Source organism: Pan troglodytes, chromosome 2 (genome assembly GCF_028858775.2).
Source record: "Pan troglodytes isolate AG18354 chromosome 2, NHGRI_mPanTro3-v2.0_pri, whole genome shotgun sequence".
NCBI classification, from domain to species: Eukaryota; Metazoa; Chordata; class Mammalia; order Primates; family Hominidae; genus Pan; species Pan troglodytes.
Window position 1 is genome coordinate 114,238,579 of NC_086015.1, and position 17,190 is coordinate 114,255,768.

The 17,190-nt window shown below is 40.2% G+C and overlaps 1 protein-coding gene across 22 annotated transcripts in view; it reads right to left on the bottom strand.

Moving 5' to 3' along the window:
- LOC460575 (uncharacterized) overlaps window positions 1-17,190 on the bottom strand; it is a 510,143-nt gene that overhangs the window by 333,844 nt on the left and 159,109 nt on the right. For 17 of the 22 annotated variants that reach the window (XR_010155700.1, XR_010155691.1, XR_010155698.1 and 14 more), the window contains 2 exons: window positions 3,908-4,593; window positions 3,159-3,372 (listed from right to left, as the gene is read on the bottom strand). Coding sequence is in view for 10 of the 22 variants with exons in the window: in XM_063806961.1 (XP_063663031.1) it covers window positions 3,159-3,372; window positions 3,908-4,132 (439 nt within the window). In the remaining 12 variants the exon portion in view is untranslated. Of the gene's footprint in view, window positions 1-2,905; window positions 3,373-3,907; window positions 4,594-17,190 lie in introns of those variants that run through there. The other 5 variants (XM_003950158.6, XM_054680869.2, XM_009446116.5 and 2 more) reach the window with 1 other exon arrangement.

Consider the following 17,190-nt stretch of genomic DNA (forward strand, 5'->3'; position numbering starts at 1 on the left):
GATCAAACTGCAAGGCGGCAGCGAGGCTGGGGAAGGGGCTCCCGCCATTGCCCAGGCTTGATTAGGTAAACAAAGCAGCCCAGAAGCTCCAACTGGGCGGAGCCCACCACAGCTCAAGGAGGCCTGCCTGCCTCTGTAGGCTCCACCTCTGGGGGCAGGGCACGGACAAACAAAAAGACAGCAGGAACCTCTGCAGACTTAAATGTCCCTGTCTGACAGCTTTGAAGAGAGCAGTGGTTCTCCCAGCATGCAGCTAGAGATCTGAGTACGGGCAGACTGCCTCCTCAAGTGGGTCCCTGACCCCTGACCCCTGAGCAGCCTAACTGGGAGGCCCCCCCAGCAGGGGCACACTGACACCTCACAGGGCAGGGTATTCCAACAGACCTGCAGCTGAGGGTCCTGTCTGTTAGAAGGAAAACTAACAAACAGAAAGGACATCCAGACCAAAAACCCATCTGTACATCACCATCATCAAAGACCAAAAGTAGATAAAACCACAAAGATGGGGAAAAAACAGAACAGAAAAACTGGAAACTCTAAAAAGCAGAGCGCCTCTCCTCCTCCAAAGGAATGCAGTTCCTCACCAGCAACGGAACAAAGCTGGATGGAGAATGACTTTGATGAGCTGAGAGAAGACGGCTTCAGACGATCAAATTACTCTGAGCTACAGGAGGACATTCAAACCAAAGGCAAAGAAGTTGAAAACTTCGAAAAAAATTTAGAATGTATAACTAGAATAACCAATACGGAGAAGTGCTTAAAGGAGCTGATGGAGCTGAAAACCAAGGCTCGAGAACTACGTGAAGAATGCAGAAGCCTCAGGAGCCGATGCGATCAACTGGAAGAAAGGGTATCAGCGATGGAAGATGAAATGAATGAAATGAAGCGAGAAGGGAAGTTTAGAGAAAAAAGAATAAAAACAAATGAGCAAAGCCTCCAAGAAATATGGGACTATGTGAAAAGACCAAATCTACGTCTGACTGGTGTACCTGAAAGTGACAGGGAGAATGGAACCAAGTTGGAAAACGCTCTGCAGGATATTATCCAGGAGAACTTCCCCAATCTAGCAAGGCAGGCCAACATTCAGATTCAGGAAATACAGAGAACGCCACAAAGATACTCCTCGAGAAGAGCAACTCCAAGACACATAATTGTCAGATTCACCAAAGTTGAAATGAAGGAAAAAATGTTAAGGGCAGCCAGAGAGAAAGGTCGGGTTACCCTCAAAGGGAAGCCCATCAGACTAACAGCGGATCTCTCGGCAGAAACCCTACAAGCCAGAAGAGAGTGGGGGCCAATATTCAACATTCTTAAAGAAAGGTGTCCTATTTTACTCTAAGTACTATGACATTTTGCAAAATTGCTAATTCTAATTTGAAATCCTCACCAAACCATGAAATTTCTTCAAATGTGGTTGTAACCTGTTACCTCCAAAGCATCCTTGAGGATATTTGCCACCACTCTTGCAACTCATTCTATTCCCTTCCTAACTACAGCAATATAAACTTTGAAACCTGGAAATATATACTTTCTCATTTACAAATGCATCAGAGGAGATATAAACTCCCTTTCTCTTGGTTATGAGTAAGGGGTCAAGACACATGGGAGCAGAAAAGTTTCAAAACTAAGTGCTTGTGTAGATTTTTCCTTATCTGAAACCTGTATTCTTCCAACAGTACAAAGCCTTGTTCCAGGCATGAAAAGAACTAACATACTGGTCACATTTCCAGTGATTCCAGTAATTATCAGAGTCAGTGCTAAGGACAAAAGAAAATAAGTTATATTATTTCTTTCTTATGCAGATACTCTGCACATTTATTTATATTTGTATTTTTATTTATTATTCTTACATGAATTGGGAAACTGGGACAATTAGGAAATAACAACAAGTAATAAAGCTACAGGGAAACTCCTAAACTCTTCTTGAACATACTCCCTCAAAAGAAGGTGTAAGATTAATTTAAACTCTTACATCCTGGGAAAAGGATTAACCTAGCATACCAGAACAAGAGGGAAATGGAATGATCTTGAACTTTTCTTAAAGTAAAGCACTTATCTTCTTTAGGATTCTCAGAAGAACTCAGGATTCTGTGAAAATCTGACTACAGAATGACAAGGAAGAAACATTACTTTGTGTGGCTATGTTTTCAATACAGATGGCTAGAGAACACCAAAGGTACCTTTCAGAAGGGAGAGCTAGGAACCCTACTAACAAGTGACAAAAACGAAACCAAATATTGGTTAGGGATGGAGGAAGTGATAGCTGTGTAGCAGCCAGGACATCCTGAGGCTTATTCAAGTTAGAAAGTGGCAGAATTGGCAGGGCGCAGTGGCTCACGCCTATAATCCCAGCACTTTGGGAGGCCGAGGTGGGGCATCACGAGGTCAAGAGATTGAGACCATTCTGGCCAACATGGTGAAACCCCGTCTCTACTAAAAGTACAAAAATTAGCTGGGCATGGTGGCGCTTGCCTGTAATCCCAGCTACTCCGGAGGCTGAGGCAGGAGAATTGCTTGAACCCGGGAGGCAGAGGTTGCAGTGAGCCGAGATCGTGCCACTGCACTCCAGCCTGGCGACAGAGCGAGACTCCGTCTTAAAAAAAAAAAGAAAGAAAGAAAAAAGAAAGTGGCAGAGTGGCAGAATTTCAACAAAATATTGAAGATGAAGAATACAAAATGAATCTGTAGTCAAAGGTAAAAGAAAATGAAAGGAGTTGGACATGAAAGGTCTCCATTTGGTCGTCGATATCAGGAAACACTACCGAAAATGATGAAATTGTATCACTTCAATCCTGAGTGAAATACACATGAATTTTGGGAACAACTTATTCCAGAGAGAATCCCACCTTCAACCTAATGGGAAGGAAGTAGGAAGTAATTCCACCACTGAGTAAAAGTTCAAAGCCTCAAAGTTTTACTTTGCGTTTACTGTGGGTTTTGGCTTGAGGATCTCAGCATAAAAGCAGCTCTCTATCTCTTTGACAGGCAAAAACTCAACTAAGAGGAACAATGACATACAGAGAGAACTATAAAACTAAACACAAAGGAAGGCTGTATCAATTTGAAGTGACTACACGTTTTGCTGAGGCTCAACTCTGGTTTTGCTGGGCCAGGTCTCAGGACCTCAGCATCACCTCCTGCCTCAGCCTGGTTGTTACCTTTTCTTCTGGGAGGCTTCTGCTTCCTAGACCTTGAGAAGGTCTGGCAGACACAGCTTAGGAAACTGCCAAAGCAGAGTGGTGGTGATGCCAAGGATGTCACTGCAGGAGAAGAGGGCCTGGGCTTCTGAGCTACCGAGAGCTTACAGGACTGGATCTGACATTCCTGATGCATCACACCGGAACCCTCTTCCTGCAGACACTGTAATCTGTCCTGTAAGTAAAAGAAAGAAATTAAAAGCCCTCAAAGACAATAACCATGTGCATAAAGAAAAAAGGACATGACTCTCTGAGCCAAGCCTTTTTTTTTTTTTTTTTTTTTGAGACGGAGTCTAGCTCTGTCGCCCTGGCTGGAGTGCGGTGGCGCGGTCTCGGCTCACTGCAAGCTCCGCCTCCCGGGTTCACGCCATTCTCCTGCCTCAGCCTCCCGAATAGGTGGGACTACAGGCGCCTGCCACCACGTCCAGCTAATTTTTTTTAATTTTTAGTAGAGACGGGGTTTCACCATGTTAGCCAAGATGGTCTCGATCTCCTGACCTCGTGATCCGCCCACCTTGGCCTCCCAAAGTGCTGGGATTACAGGCGTGAGCCACCGTGTGCGGCCGCCAAATCTTTTATGTTCTATCTGGGACCAATGACCCCAGTTCGTTTCTCAAGCTCCATACCCCCAATTCTTCCTACTCCAGGTGAAGAGCTGTCACTATTTTTCTTATGGAAGAGTGACAATCCCAGGATTTTGCCACCCCTACCTCATGGAGAAGGTCAGGAGTATCTTCCTGGGCACTGAGTAGAGTTGGCTTTTTGTCTACAGCCTCATCTTCTTCACTTTGTGGTGGTGTCAAAGGTGTTGGAGGAACAGGGGAGCACTGGGCCTCCATTTTCTCCTTCCTCCTTCTTTTTGTCCTTGTGGCCTTCTTATGATGCCTATACTTTTTGAGGAGTGGGTCTAGCTTTCTCCTCTGGACTGGAAGCATGGCAGGATCATGTGAAACCTCAGCCACATGACTCTCTGGTGTCCCCTCCAATGGCTCTTTTGATGATTTCACACTTCTTTTCAGAGGGTCTTTTTCCCATAGATGAAATCTCTCTTCTGTATCCTGAGCATCTGCTGATGTGCTCAAGTCATTGAGAACATGTCTTGGGATAGAGATTGGAGATTCCCTATCTCTTTCATTGATGAATTTTTTTTTGACCCACTATGGTGACCCCAGCCAGCTTTGCAGGAACAAGGAGCTCACAACACAAGGGCCAAGAGTCAAATGCTGAAGAAAGTACTTAGTACAGTGAATCTTTCAAGTGATGTATCCTTAGCTATCATAGATACAAAAGATGTACTGATCTCAGATTTCTCCTCTGGATTTACTAAAGGAGTTCAATTACCTCCAGAAAGAGAGTCCTCAGGTTGTTCTTCTTGGCCTAAGAGATTTCACATTTCCTAAAAAGAGAGAGAAAGTCATTGAAGTACTTGCTCCATGGACAATGGAGTTCCTTCTAGTCACACATAACCACAGTTCACAAAAACTCTACCAAACATCATAAATTCCTAGGTAGTAATTATATTTAACAACTTACCAGAATGTGTATCAGAATTATCCAGGGTGTTTGTGAAAATACTCATTTATAAGCTGTACCCTAGACCTACTTAGAATCTCGAAAGCTGGATATAAGGAATTTGCATTTTTTTCCTACTAATTCAGTTGATTTTTATGCATCCTAAAATTTGAAAACTATGGCTTTAGAGGAACACTGAATCCAGTATTTTACAGGGCTATGAAGATGACTGTTAAAAAAATAAAATCTCACTTTCCCCTACAGATATTTCCCTAATGATGTCAGTCCATAATGATATTTCTCCTCTGAAATCTTTTAATCATTATCACTTAATTTGGTATGTTATCCTTTATTACATTCTATTTTAATTTAAGTTTGAAACCTTGTATGTATATCTTCTAACCAGATTATAAGTTTCTCAAAGGCAGGGATGCTCTTAGACTTAGTGTTCCACTCTGATTTGCCAGTATTAGGAGCTTAGTAAATTGAATGAATATAAATATTAATAGGTTTATGTCCCAGTATAAAATGACTGATGTGAGATGAGACTGCTCTGTAAGAAGAGTTCTAGAGTAACAATGTAAAGAGGACATGAGCCCTGGGAACAATCTAGTCCAACTCCCAAATTTTACAAATGGGGGAGATGAGGCTCAAGTAAGACAGCGACTTGCCTAAAGATGAGGTTGGCAAACTTTTTCTGTAAAGGGCCAGGGAGTAAATACTGGAGGCTCTGTGGGCCATATGGTACTATCAGAAGTATTCATCTCAGTATTGTAGCAAGAAAGCATTCGTAAACAATGAGTAAACAAACAGTCATAGCTATGCTCCAATAAAACTTTATTTTCCCAAACAGATGGTGGTCAAGATTTGGCCTGCAGGCTATAGTTTGACAACCTCTGGCTTAAAGTCCTACAACTAGTTAGCCACAAAACTGAGATTAGAAGTCAAGTCACCTAACTCCCAGCAAGTTCTCTTTCTATAGAAGAGCAGAAGACTAGAATGAGAAAGAATTTTTTTCAGTGAAAAGAAGGGCTGTCAAAGAAGAGGTCAAAATATGCCTGGGCAAATAATACTTCTATGCTCTCTGATGACCCTTAGTCATTTACACAACTAGTTAGCTAAATTCTGAAACTGGACAATTTTCAAACAAATTCATAGATTGGCCTTCAAAAGGGTGAGGGAGGGGAGTTAGGCTCCACATTTTCTATCACACTTGCCTAGAAAACCATGCTATTTAGTCTCTTTTTAAGCAATAGAAAAGCCTACAGATAGATAATGGAAAATACTTTATTTGCTTATCTTTCGAAATTACTGTGACCTGTGAATATGGTTCCACATTGCAGAGTCCAGGGATCAAAGTTTCAAGTAACTATCAGAGAAACATGGAAACTGAGATATGATTCCTAGGTTATCGAAAGCTAAAACTTTACTTCCTAAACCAAGATGCTCTTTAATAACAAAAGTAGTAAGAGTATTAAAGATTAAGTTCCCCAAAGTCTTGAGAGTATTTTTAAATTTGGGAATTTCTGAGAACTTTGAAGTCCATCTTGAACTTTCTGTTCTATTTTTACTCCACCTCTAACGTGTTCCTCACCTCATGTCATTATTTTGCCTTCACATAGTAGATGCTGAACAAATATTTGTTGACTTATAAATTGAAGGATTAGTGAAAGAATGAATAAAACAAATGCTTTGAGAAAGTTCCTTGGCTCGTGGCTATAGAGAATAAAGAAGGACTGGCAATTTCTGCCAGAGGATATTCAATGCTTTTTTGTTACCCTTCAGCGAAGCTAACAGTGCCTTCACATTGCAAATGTCAATGAAAGTTTCATGAATGAATTAATACATTTGATGTAGGCCACTTAAATTATAATTACCTGTCACAAAAGATGGTATCAAAAGAATTTATTTACTAATATATTAACATGAAATTCTTTATATTAGTAATTGGGTTTCGTTTAATACTGCTGGGAAAGTTTGGTAAAATCTCTGAGAGGGAAAAAGCCCCATGTAGTATGACAGAATGCTGGCCCACCTTCTATCTGTTCCCTCTATCAAGAGCAACTATAGAGGCAGCAACTATAAGAGCATCAACCACAGAAGCCCCCAAACAGGTGGAGATAGGACTAAAAAAGGAGTAAACATGACAAATTCAAGCCTCAAAAAGTCAACCTTGCTTCTCCATCACCTTAGAAATGGCCCTGAGTTAGGCCCGCATCATGCTTCAAGTGTACTTTTACAAGGTTCTACTCTGAGTCTGGCCTCTGTTATCTGGAATCCACCCTCCATAAAAGAGCTAGAATGTATCTTTCTAAAAGAAATCTGATCATGTGACTCCTCTGACTAAAGCTCTGCTCCCTATAGGTCCTTGATGATCTGATTCCATGCCATCTGTCCAACTTCAACTCCAACACTCACCCTCAGGTATCTTATGCTGCTGCAGAAACAGACTGCTTGCCATTTCCTGAGAGCACCATACTTCTTTAAACATTCGTCGTTTTACCTGCCATGCCCCTGCCCCTCTTCACTACCTGGCCTACCTATATTACAATTTCTAAGAAAATTAGCTGACTTCCTCAGGCAGAAAAAAATTGATTTATATTCTTGCATAACATTCTGTCCCTAAAAATACCATTCGACTGAATTATAATAAGCTGTTTAACTATCTGTCACCTTCATAAGGCCTGGAGTTCCCTGAGAGCAGGAACTCTCTAATTACTTTATCCCTAGCATCTCCATGGTGCTTGGCACCAGGAGGGCATTCAGTCAATGTCTGTGGATTTCAAAATGCAAGTTTTTATAGACTGCCTCCCAGAACCTGGGCTCTAGGGGCCAATTCTCCCCTCTATCTGGGCCTCTTTCTGAGGAGGACAAAGCTGAACAGGTCTGGCTAGGTACTCAGAAAAGAGCTGCTCAGATAGTGGTTAACACCACTCAGTCCAATTCTATTCTAGAAGCATTCTTCCACCCACATTCTTATTAGAATCATACGAATAAGGAATGCTACCTAAGGAGGTCCTTTGGTCATTCAGACCCCTGGCTCCCCTGCAGGTTCACTTCCTTCCTGCCTTACCAGATTTCTCTATATTCCTGGTAGACCCTCAGCATGCCGTGGCCATCCCTACCTCCCTATGCTGGTCCATGTGGAGCCTCCCTGAAATCTCAATGATCCCTGCGTTTTCAGTTTTTAACCCAGAATCAGCTGTCTCATCCCCAGAGAACACACACCCAGCATCTTCTGTTTGGTGTCCCTATCCTGAGGAACCTCTTCCCCTAGGACTAGATGTGCTGACATGCAAGGATGCTATTCAAACCACATCGATCTTTTACATAACAAGATGCAAAAGAGGTTTGTACCACATGAATCTCACTGAGTCTGGAACACATAATTTCCCTGGATTTCACACATTAGAAATAATTGGGTGTATAAAACATATGAATTCACATCACAATCTGAGTCCATTTGTCTCCCCAAACCTGTTTCACTTCAACTTTCTTTGTGAATAATTTTTTCCCCATTTTCACCTATTACCCTAGGCAAAGCTGAGAGGTTCACAGCCCTTAGATGAATTTGCTGCCTAAGCAGATTCAAAGCCAACTTAGAAGTCTTAAACAACAAATTTTTGGCCACTAAAGTTTTAAATGGTCCTGAAGTAGAGATTAGAGAAAAAATTCACTAATCATTATTGACAGTGAAGTGACTTTCCTTCTTTAATGGGAAAGAAATGATTGGCATGAACCAACTTTGTTTCTCAGTGACTCGCTAGAGAATTAAATAACTGAAGCATCAAACAACAATTTTCTTTGAAGATGACCTTTTTCATATTAAATGAAAAGCTGAAGAGCTAGTCTCAAAGATAAAGTAAATGAATAATCTGTGAGGGCAACTATTCATTCCTGAGTAGACAGTTAAAAAAGAGAGAGAGAGACTAAAATATAATAGTAAACATCACAGACTGCTGCATTACAAATTAAGTGCATCTTCCATTTTCAGGGTAACACTGAGAGTCTACCATGAATCAGACACTAGAATAGGAGCTCTTCAAGATGGTTATCAAAAAACTTACACTCATCAACATAATTTAAATAGTTGTTTTCTAACGTAGCAGACATCAGGGTCACATGGAGGGCTTTTAAAATACATCATTGGGCTCCATCCCTAGTGTTTCTGATTCTGTAGGTCTTGATCCAAGAGAATTTGCATTTCTTTTTGTTTGTTTGTTTTGTTTTTTTCTTTTACTTTAAGTTCTGGGATACATGTGTAGAACGTGCAAGTTTGTTATATAAGTATACATGTACCATGGTGATTTGCTGCACCTACAGACCCATCATCTAGGTTTTAAGCCCCGCATGCATTAGGTATTTGCCCTAATGCTCTCCCACACCTTGTCCTCCAACCTCCAACAGGCCCCAGTGTGTGATGTTCCCCTCCCTGTGTCCATGTGTTTTCATTGTTCAACTCCCACTTATGAGTGAGAACATGTGGTGTTTGGTTTTCTGTTCTTGTGTTAGTTTGCTGAGAATGATGACTTCCAGCTTCATCCATGTCCCTGCAAAGGACATGATCGCATTCTTTTCTATGGCTGCATAGTATTCCATGGTTTATATATGCCACATTTTCTTTATCCAGTCTACCACTGATGGGCATTTGGGATGGTTCAAAGTCTTTGTTATTGTAAATAGTGCTGCAATAAACATACGTGTACGTGTGTCTTTATAGTAGAATGATTTATAATCCTTTGGGTATATACCTAGTAATGGGAGTGCTGGGTCAAATGGTATTTCTGCTTCTAGATCCTTGAGGAATTGCCACACTGTCTTCCACAATGGTTGAACTAATTTACACTCCCACCAACAGTGTAAAGTGTTCCTATTTCTCCACAGCCTTGCCATCATCTATTGTTTCCTGACTTTTAATAATCATCATTCTGACTGGCATGAGATGGTATCTCATTGTGGTTTTGATTTGCATTTCTCTAATGACCAGTGATGATGAGCCATATGCAGAAAACAGAAACTGGACCCCTTCCTTACTCCTTATACAAAAATTAACTCAAGATGGATTGAAGACTTAAATGTAAAACCCAAAACCATAGAAACCCTGGAAGAAAACCTAGGCAATACCATTCAGGACATAGGCATGGTCAAAGACTTCATGACTAAAACACCAAAAGCAATTGCAACAATAACCAACATTGACAAATGAGATCTAATTAAACTAAAGAGCTTCTGCACAGCAAAAGAAACTATCATCAGAGTGAAATGGCAACCTACAGAATGGGAGAAAATTTTTGCAATCTACCCATCTGATAAAGGTCTAATATCTAGAATCTACAAGGAACTTAAACAAATTTACAAGAAAAAACAAACAACCCCTCAAAAAGTGGGTGAAGGATATGAACAGACACTTCTCAAAAGAAGACATGTAGGCAGCCAACAAAAATCTGAGAATTTGAATTTCTAACAAGTTCCTGGGTAATGCTACTGGTCTGGAGACTGCACTCTGAGAACAGCTGCAAGATGAGGCACACTGACACAAAATAATTAAAAAAACAGGAATTTCTAACCACTTACAATGTCCAAATGTGAGATGCATAGATTCTGAAATGATTATCTGGGGAATTCTAAACTCCAGCCATGCTGTCCACCATCTTGGGGCTTTTCAGAGAATATAGCCAAAGGCAATATGCCTGAAATGTGGGTACTTTTGACATTGGATTTGCCAACAGGTCTTTTCTCCATGAGGACCTCAGCATCCAACACCTCCCCTCCCAGGTTCAACCTCAGACTAGTTACAAAGCTCCAAAATGTGAATGTCAATGAAGTTGTCTAACTATTTAAAGGCTAGGAATGCACGTATAAAGCAGTCACAAAATAGTTTTACTTTTCTAAATAAAATAATTGAGTATCATCCTTTTGTTAAGTACCTGCTTTTACTAAAATTTCATGATCTCATTTTAAAACTTTACCCCTCTGGGCTGAAAATCAATGCAGAAGATGAGATGCTATAACCTTTGATTTAGCCTAATAAAACAGTAACAAATAACATATTGAGTGGGTGGTTAAATCTGATAATATTTTGTGCTGAATTTTCTGTAGTAATTCAATTAAAAATCCTATTGGCCAGCCACCAGAAAGTATACAGATCACCAAAGTTTTATAGCATTCCATATTTATTCTTAAAATAGCCTATATTAATTTGGTGCCTTTACTTACTAACTTAAATACCTCAAGTAGAGTTTCTTCCAAATATAATTTAGAATAACCATTTATATTTGTGCTGTTTAAAAATCTCTGTTGGCTCATGCCACTGCAGTCCTTAAAATTCTCATTAAAGAGAGAAAAAAACTAATTAGAAAGAGAATATATTACAAAAGCTGTATTAATATGACCCCCACAATATTTCTTAAAGGTTCTGAAGAACCAATTTACTCTGGCTCCTCTATGCTTTCCTTCAATTAGTAGGGCCCCCAGAAGAGCAAAACTGCCACTCAAAGAAAGCTGAAGCCATTCAGAATCACTGAATTGTTTGGTTGCATTTAATCCTGCCAGGGTACCTAGCCAAGGAGTCAATGATCCTAGGCTCTCTTCATGCCTTTTCCAATGACAGCCTTGAAGCATTCCAGAAAACTTTAGCACTTCCTTTTTTAACCAAAAATTGCACATAACTCTCCCAAATTCTTAGTCTATAATTTCTCATAAAACTCTTTGAGATCCTCTTGTGAAGACAAATGGCAAGGATTATTGGACTTTAAATTGTGATCCTTCAATGTTATATGCACTAGATCATAACTCTATGGCTTTAGTTCCCTCATAAAACTAAACCACAGAGTCATTCTTTTCATTTCAAGCTTAACAGCACACAGGCCCACGGGTGAAGCAATATAAACACTCTGGAGTAATTTCTCAAAACCAAATCTCTTCTCAAAAACAGACTAGCAACTCAGTGGTGTGTAATCTCTCCTCTGAACCTGTGAAGTTTGTAGTTCTCAGGCCACCCAAGTAGAATAATGAGAATAATGTTCATGTGTTAACATGGGACAGGCCTAAGAATTGTCTATAATTACAGAACTGGGGGTTAGAACCAGTTCTACCATTCTATTGCCCCAGATAAGTCACCAAGTCAGGTGATTGCTTTTGGGGGAGAAAAGTGAAGTCTCAGGTTTACAGATTTTTATTTTTTACCTTAGTTCACAGAATTTGTTTAATCGAAATCACTGGTTTATGACACGCTCTGGCCATTGGTCCATGCATGGCCCTCTTTTTTAATTTATTACTTTAAATTGGCATTTTTAACACACATACTCTAAGGTATATAGCTGAGAAAAAATTTTGCAAAATATGCACTGAAGTATTCATATAAATGTTCATAGTGGTACTATTACAATAGCAAAAACCTGGAAAAAATCAGATGTCCATTGTCAGGATACTGTAGTAGACTTTCACAGGGGAATAGTAAACAAGAGTCAAATGAATAAACTACAGCTATTCACAACAATATGGAGTTATTTAATGTTTCTGAGTCTCTGTTTTGACCTCCTAAATGAAGACAATATCATTTACCTTATTATTTTCTGAAAATAAAGCAGATACTGTATGCAAAAACCCTTAGAAAATTATAACTAGTGAATGTTACTATAACTAGTTAATGTCACTTATTTTCCTCCATATTCCCGATCACTTCTCAGGTTGTACAAGAATAATCTGGAAACATCACACTAAAGAAGAGGAAAGCAGTATAATCTGGAGGACTCAAATTTAGAGTCACACCAAAGGGATCCAAATCCCTGATTCAGCAATTATTTTCTGTGTGAACTCAGGTAAATTAACCTCTCCAAACCTCAGCTTTCCCTCATGTGAAGTAGGAATAAAATTAGTAACTATTTAATTGGACTTAAATGAAGTAACCCCAGTTCTTATTAGCACACTGCCTGATACACCATAATAAGTGCTCACATCAGTGATAGGGTTATATTAACAGGGATCCCTTTTACATTTGTCAAGTGAACAGAGTTGCTTTCCCCTGCCCTTACCTTCCCCTCAGTCTCAACACAATACACACACACACACACACACACTCTCACTCATGCACAAATATATTTGCTTTGCTTTTTCTTTTCTTGCTCTTCAACTCCTCATATCTATAATATAATTGAGAGCAGTAAATAAGCACAATAATTAGACCCAGGGTTTCTGCCTTGGACATCAGGCAATAAATAGGCACAATTCAGTCTAATTAAAGCACCCTTAGATGTAAAGTTACCCTAAGAACTTTTCTCAGAATTTCAATTGAAAGTGAGGTTCATTTGCATCTTATTACTTAAAAGAACTGCAAATAGGGAAAGGCAACAATTTCCACAATCCACATAGAGTAATGAAAAGTATGGGAGTAATTCTTTAAATGTAAACCTAATTGAAACAAAAATGATTAAATGATTGTATTTAAAACAAACATTTAGAAGGACATGCTTCACATTTGTTGAATTTGGTAAACCAGACACCTGCCTGGTCAGGTCACAAGGGAAGAAACTGGGACCTGAAACTAGACCTACCCATCAGAGAGGATGGCTCAGTTGCAGGTGTTGGGAGAATGTCCAGTCTGGCAAGCAGAACAAAGTATCTGAAGAATATGGCAGAACACAAGGATTGATAATGCAGCCAGGAAATTGGTATCAGGAGGCAAACATGAAAGAGCAGAAGTTCACTCAATACGAAAGCACGGCTTGGTGCCAAGAAGCAGCTAAACGTGTCCCAAATTCAGGCAGGCAGCATCAGAGAGCCTTATCTACAATAGTAGAGCCACAGTCAGACTGTGGAACAGGAGCTGGACCCCAGTGGCTAAGAGAGTGAAAGAATGGCAAACGTAAGGTTGGGTCTTAGGTGTTCTTAGAGGACCTGGGCAGACCTGGCAAACTTTTAAAACAGGAACTCAATTCTGGGTAATGGGAGAAGAATGCGGGTATGAGAACTGCAGCATAAGGTAGATACTGAATCCAAGGAACGAGAGACATACATGACTCTAGAAATTACAGCAAAAGCCAAAGGCAGACCAGAAGCCAAACTAACTTGATGCTAAGGAAGAAAAGTGTTGAATTGGAACTCCTTAAATGCCTCCTCTCCCAGGTAAAGCCTGGCCACAGGGAGCTTAGAAGGCTGAGTGAACAGGCTGAAGTCATGGTGAGCAGAGAGGTCTGCGGAGACTGGAAACTAGGAAGGACTTGACAATAACAAGATCAGGAAAACCAGGCCCTTAGTTCCAATTTTGTAATCAATATAATTACCCTGAAACTTTCTAAGCAACAAGTAGCAGCACTCTTATTTAAATCAAATCTCAGTACAACGGTTGCACGTATAATTAAGAAAATCCATGTATGTTTGTTTTAATGAATTTGACCTATAGTAACAAGATAGGTTATTTTTGCTGCTCAGTCCACTGTCCACAGAAGATGAAAAATAAAAGTAACCCTTTTCCTATTTTTCTCTCCTTTTCATTAGTGTGTAAATTTAACCTATGAAAATGAATTGCCTTTCTGAATTTCTTCTCATCTCTGAAATACAAAGCTGTCTCTCTCTAAAAAAACAGTAAATACATTTTTTAAGTTTTTGTCATTCTTCTGAGAGCAACATCTTCTAACAGGGCCCTAAAGCATTGAACCCTAATAATAAAAATGTAATATAAAAGTTATTAATGTATTTAGCACACCACTATGTGTTACTACCTGCCACAAAGTGACACTCACACACAAAATGTCTGTCATACCCATGGCCCAATTCACTTTGGAGAAGAATCACCAAATAGCCATCCTTGGAAGTCAAGGATCTCCTCTTTTGGTATGAACACTCATAAGATGAAGACAGAGTAGTTTCATAAGCCAAACATGCCCATTTCTGTTGTGACAGCCTACCCCTAAAATGTAACAGCCAGACCACTGGCAGGCTAGACCCCTAGACTATACAGAAGCAACAAGAATCAGCAACTGGCAAGTGTCTTCATAGCCAATGTCGGCATGTCCTAATGAGCAAGTGATATTTAGCTGAATAAGTATTCATGAGCAACTGCTTCTGGAATGCTCCAAAGCCTGATAATTAACAGCTGTGTGCTGCAATTAATTTTTATTTATGCTTTAGATATCCAGGCAAGATATTATTTCTTGTGTATGATGGATTCATACTTCATGTCGAGTCTCAAAGCAGCAATAAGATAGAAACACCAATGTTGTTTTTGTTTTTATTTTCTTCTCAATTCAAATGCTCTGCTATTTGTGACTCAAACCACCACACTGCCTTGCATTCAGTAAGAAAATTCCAAAGCCCATGCAAAGACCATGAGGGAAAAGCTGGCAATGGCATCCAAGGCTTTCCCCAGGTATTCAGAAACCCTTGGAGGGTGTCCAAAGCAATGACCTAAATTAAGATGATGACACTGAAGTCTCGGCAGTCTCAATTCACCTCAGGGGCCGCTGTGGTCATGTTATTTCATTCAACAAATGTTAATTGAATGTCCACTATATGCATGCTACTGTTCAAAAGTTTGCAAAATTCAGGGGTTGCTTTTCCAGGTCCTTTCTAGCTTTATGATTTTATAGTTAAGAAAATACACAGACCAATACCTCAAGAAGTTTACAATTCTGAAGGTGACATCAGATTATACAAAGAAAATAACAATAACATATGACAGGATGAATAAGTGCCATAATTGGCAATACAAGAGGCAAGTGTTGTAAGACAGCAGAGAGGAGAGTGCTTTGAATATCAAGTTGAAGAGCTCTATGGCCGTGGTTCTCAAACTCTAGTACACAGCTGGGTTTGTTAAACAAATCACTGGGCCATACCAGCAGAATTTCTTTTTTTTTTTTTTTGAAATGGAGTCTCACTCTGTCCCCCAGGCTGGAGTGCAGTGGCCCGATCTCGGCTCACTACAACCTCCACCTCCCTGGTTGAAGTGATTCTCCTGCCTCAGCCTCCCAAGTAGCTGGGACTACAGGCATGTGCCACCATGCCTGGCTAATTTTTTTTGTATTTTTAGTGGAAACAGTGTTTCACTGTATTAGCTAGGATGGTCTCAATCTCATGACCTCGTGATCCGCCCGCCTCGGCCTCCCAAAGTGCTGGCATTACAGGTGTGCAGTAGGTCTGGGGCAGGACCCCAAAATTTACATTTCTCACAACTTTCCAGGTAATGCTCATGGGGCTGCTTCAAGAACATCTTGAGACCCAGTGCTCCATAAGAAGCCATCAAAGTTTACTTACTGCAGAAGGGGAAAATAAAGCAATATGATGAAACAGTGTTTTGAGAAAGTTAATCTAGAGACAGTGGATAGGATCTGTTAGAAGGAGGGTGACAGATTTACAGCCAGCTCCAGGGAGGGAAATGATCCAGGACAGAAGGCTGAGATTTCAAAGAACTGGCTTGACTAGCACAAAGTTGCTATTTGGAGACTTTAGTTCAAAAGGATTCCTAATGCCAGGAACAGACCTCGAATAAGGATAATTTGGCCCTCCTGTTTCCAAATCTCTCCAGAGATGATAGAGAATCTCTTGAAAACCACGTACAGCCTTAACATGGAGCTGTCCATATTATCCAGATAGAAGAGGTTCAGAACCCTCTATTCATATTTTTATCAAGTTTCTCCCTGCATTATAAACTCCTACCATTTGAGGCACTACTTTAGGTAAAGGTGCTGACTCCCTCAGGCCTGTTAAAGTTGGTATATATTAGCCTGCACCTCAAAGTCTTGCTCCTTCTGTCACCACCAGGGAACAAAAGTGGTATTTCTCTTGAAACTCCAGCTTTAGGAACTCAGTTCTCCATAATGTTCTTTTACATAATAAGTCATTTGGATCCTCACATACTCCAGCCAGTAATTGAAGACATAAGAATCTCCACAGCTTTACTGCAAGAAGGGGAGTCTTTGAACACATGTTATACGCATGTCAGCAAATTGAAGGTATGTGGTGGTTACCAAGTTGTCTTTTCTCACTTCCCCTCAAAAGAATAATACATATTAAATAATAATAACAATAAATAATAATAATAATAAAGGTGGCTTGCTTTATTATTTCAGGTCAGCCAGCTAAGGCCTCTTAGCACCATGTCACACCATCCACCTCTTATCTCAGCCTCCTCAAGACAAATATCCCAACAGCTTTTCTCAGCTACTTGACATACATCTGCCCTTCCCCTCACCCCAAACCCAAAGGCCATTCCTGACCTCTGTCATAAGTTTACAGAGTTTCACTCAATAATAGGGGAGTCTATCTGAAGTCACATTAAGCTTCTTGTTCCCAAGACCCGGCCCCTCTTTGCTTTGTTCACCTGTTCTGGTCATTCATGGTGTATGCCAAAGTCCCTGTCTCCATTTCTTGCAGATGTGGGGCCTGCTGACACAGACATTTATCACTTTGTCAGCCTGGGCCTTGTCCCAACCCTTTCTCAAACATTCTAGAGTAAATTTACAGCCATCTGTAATCCATCCCTTTC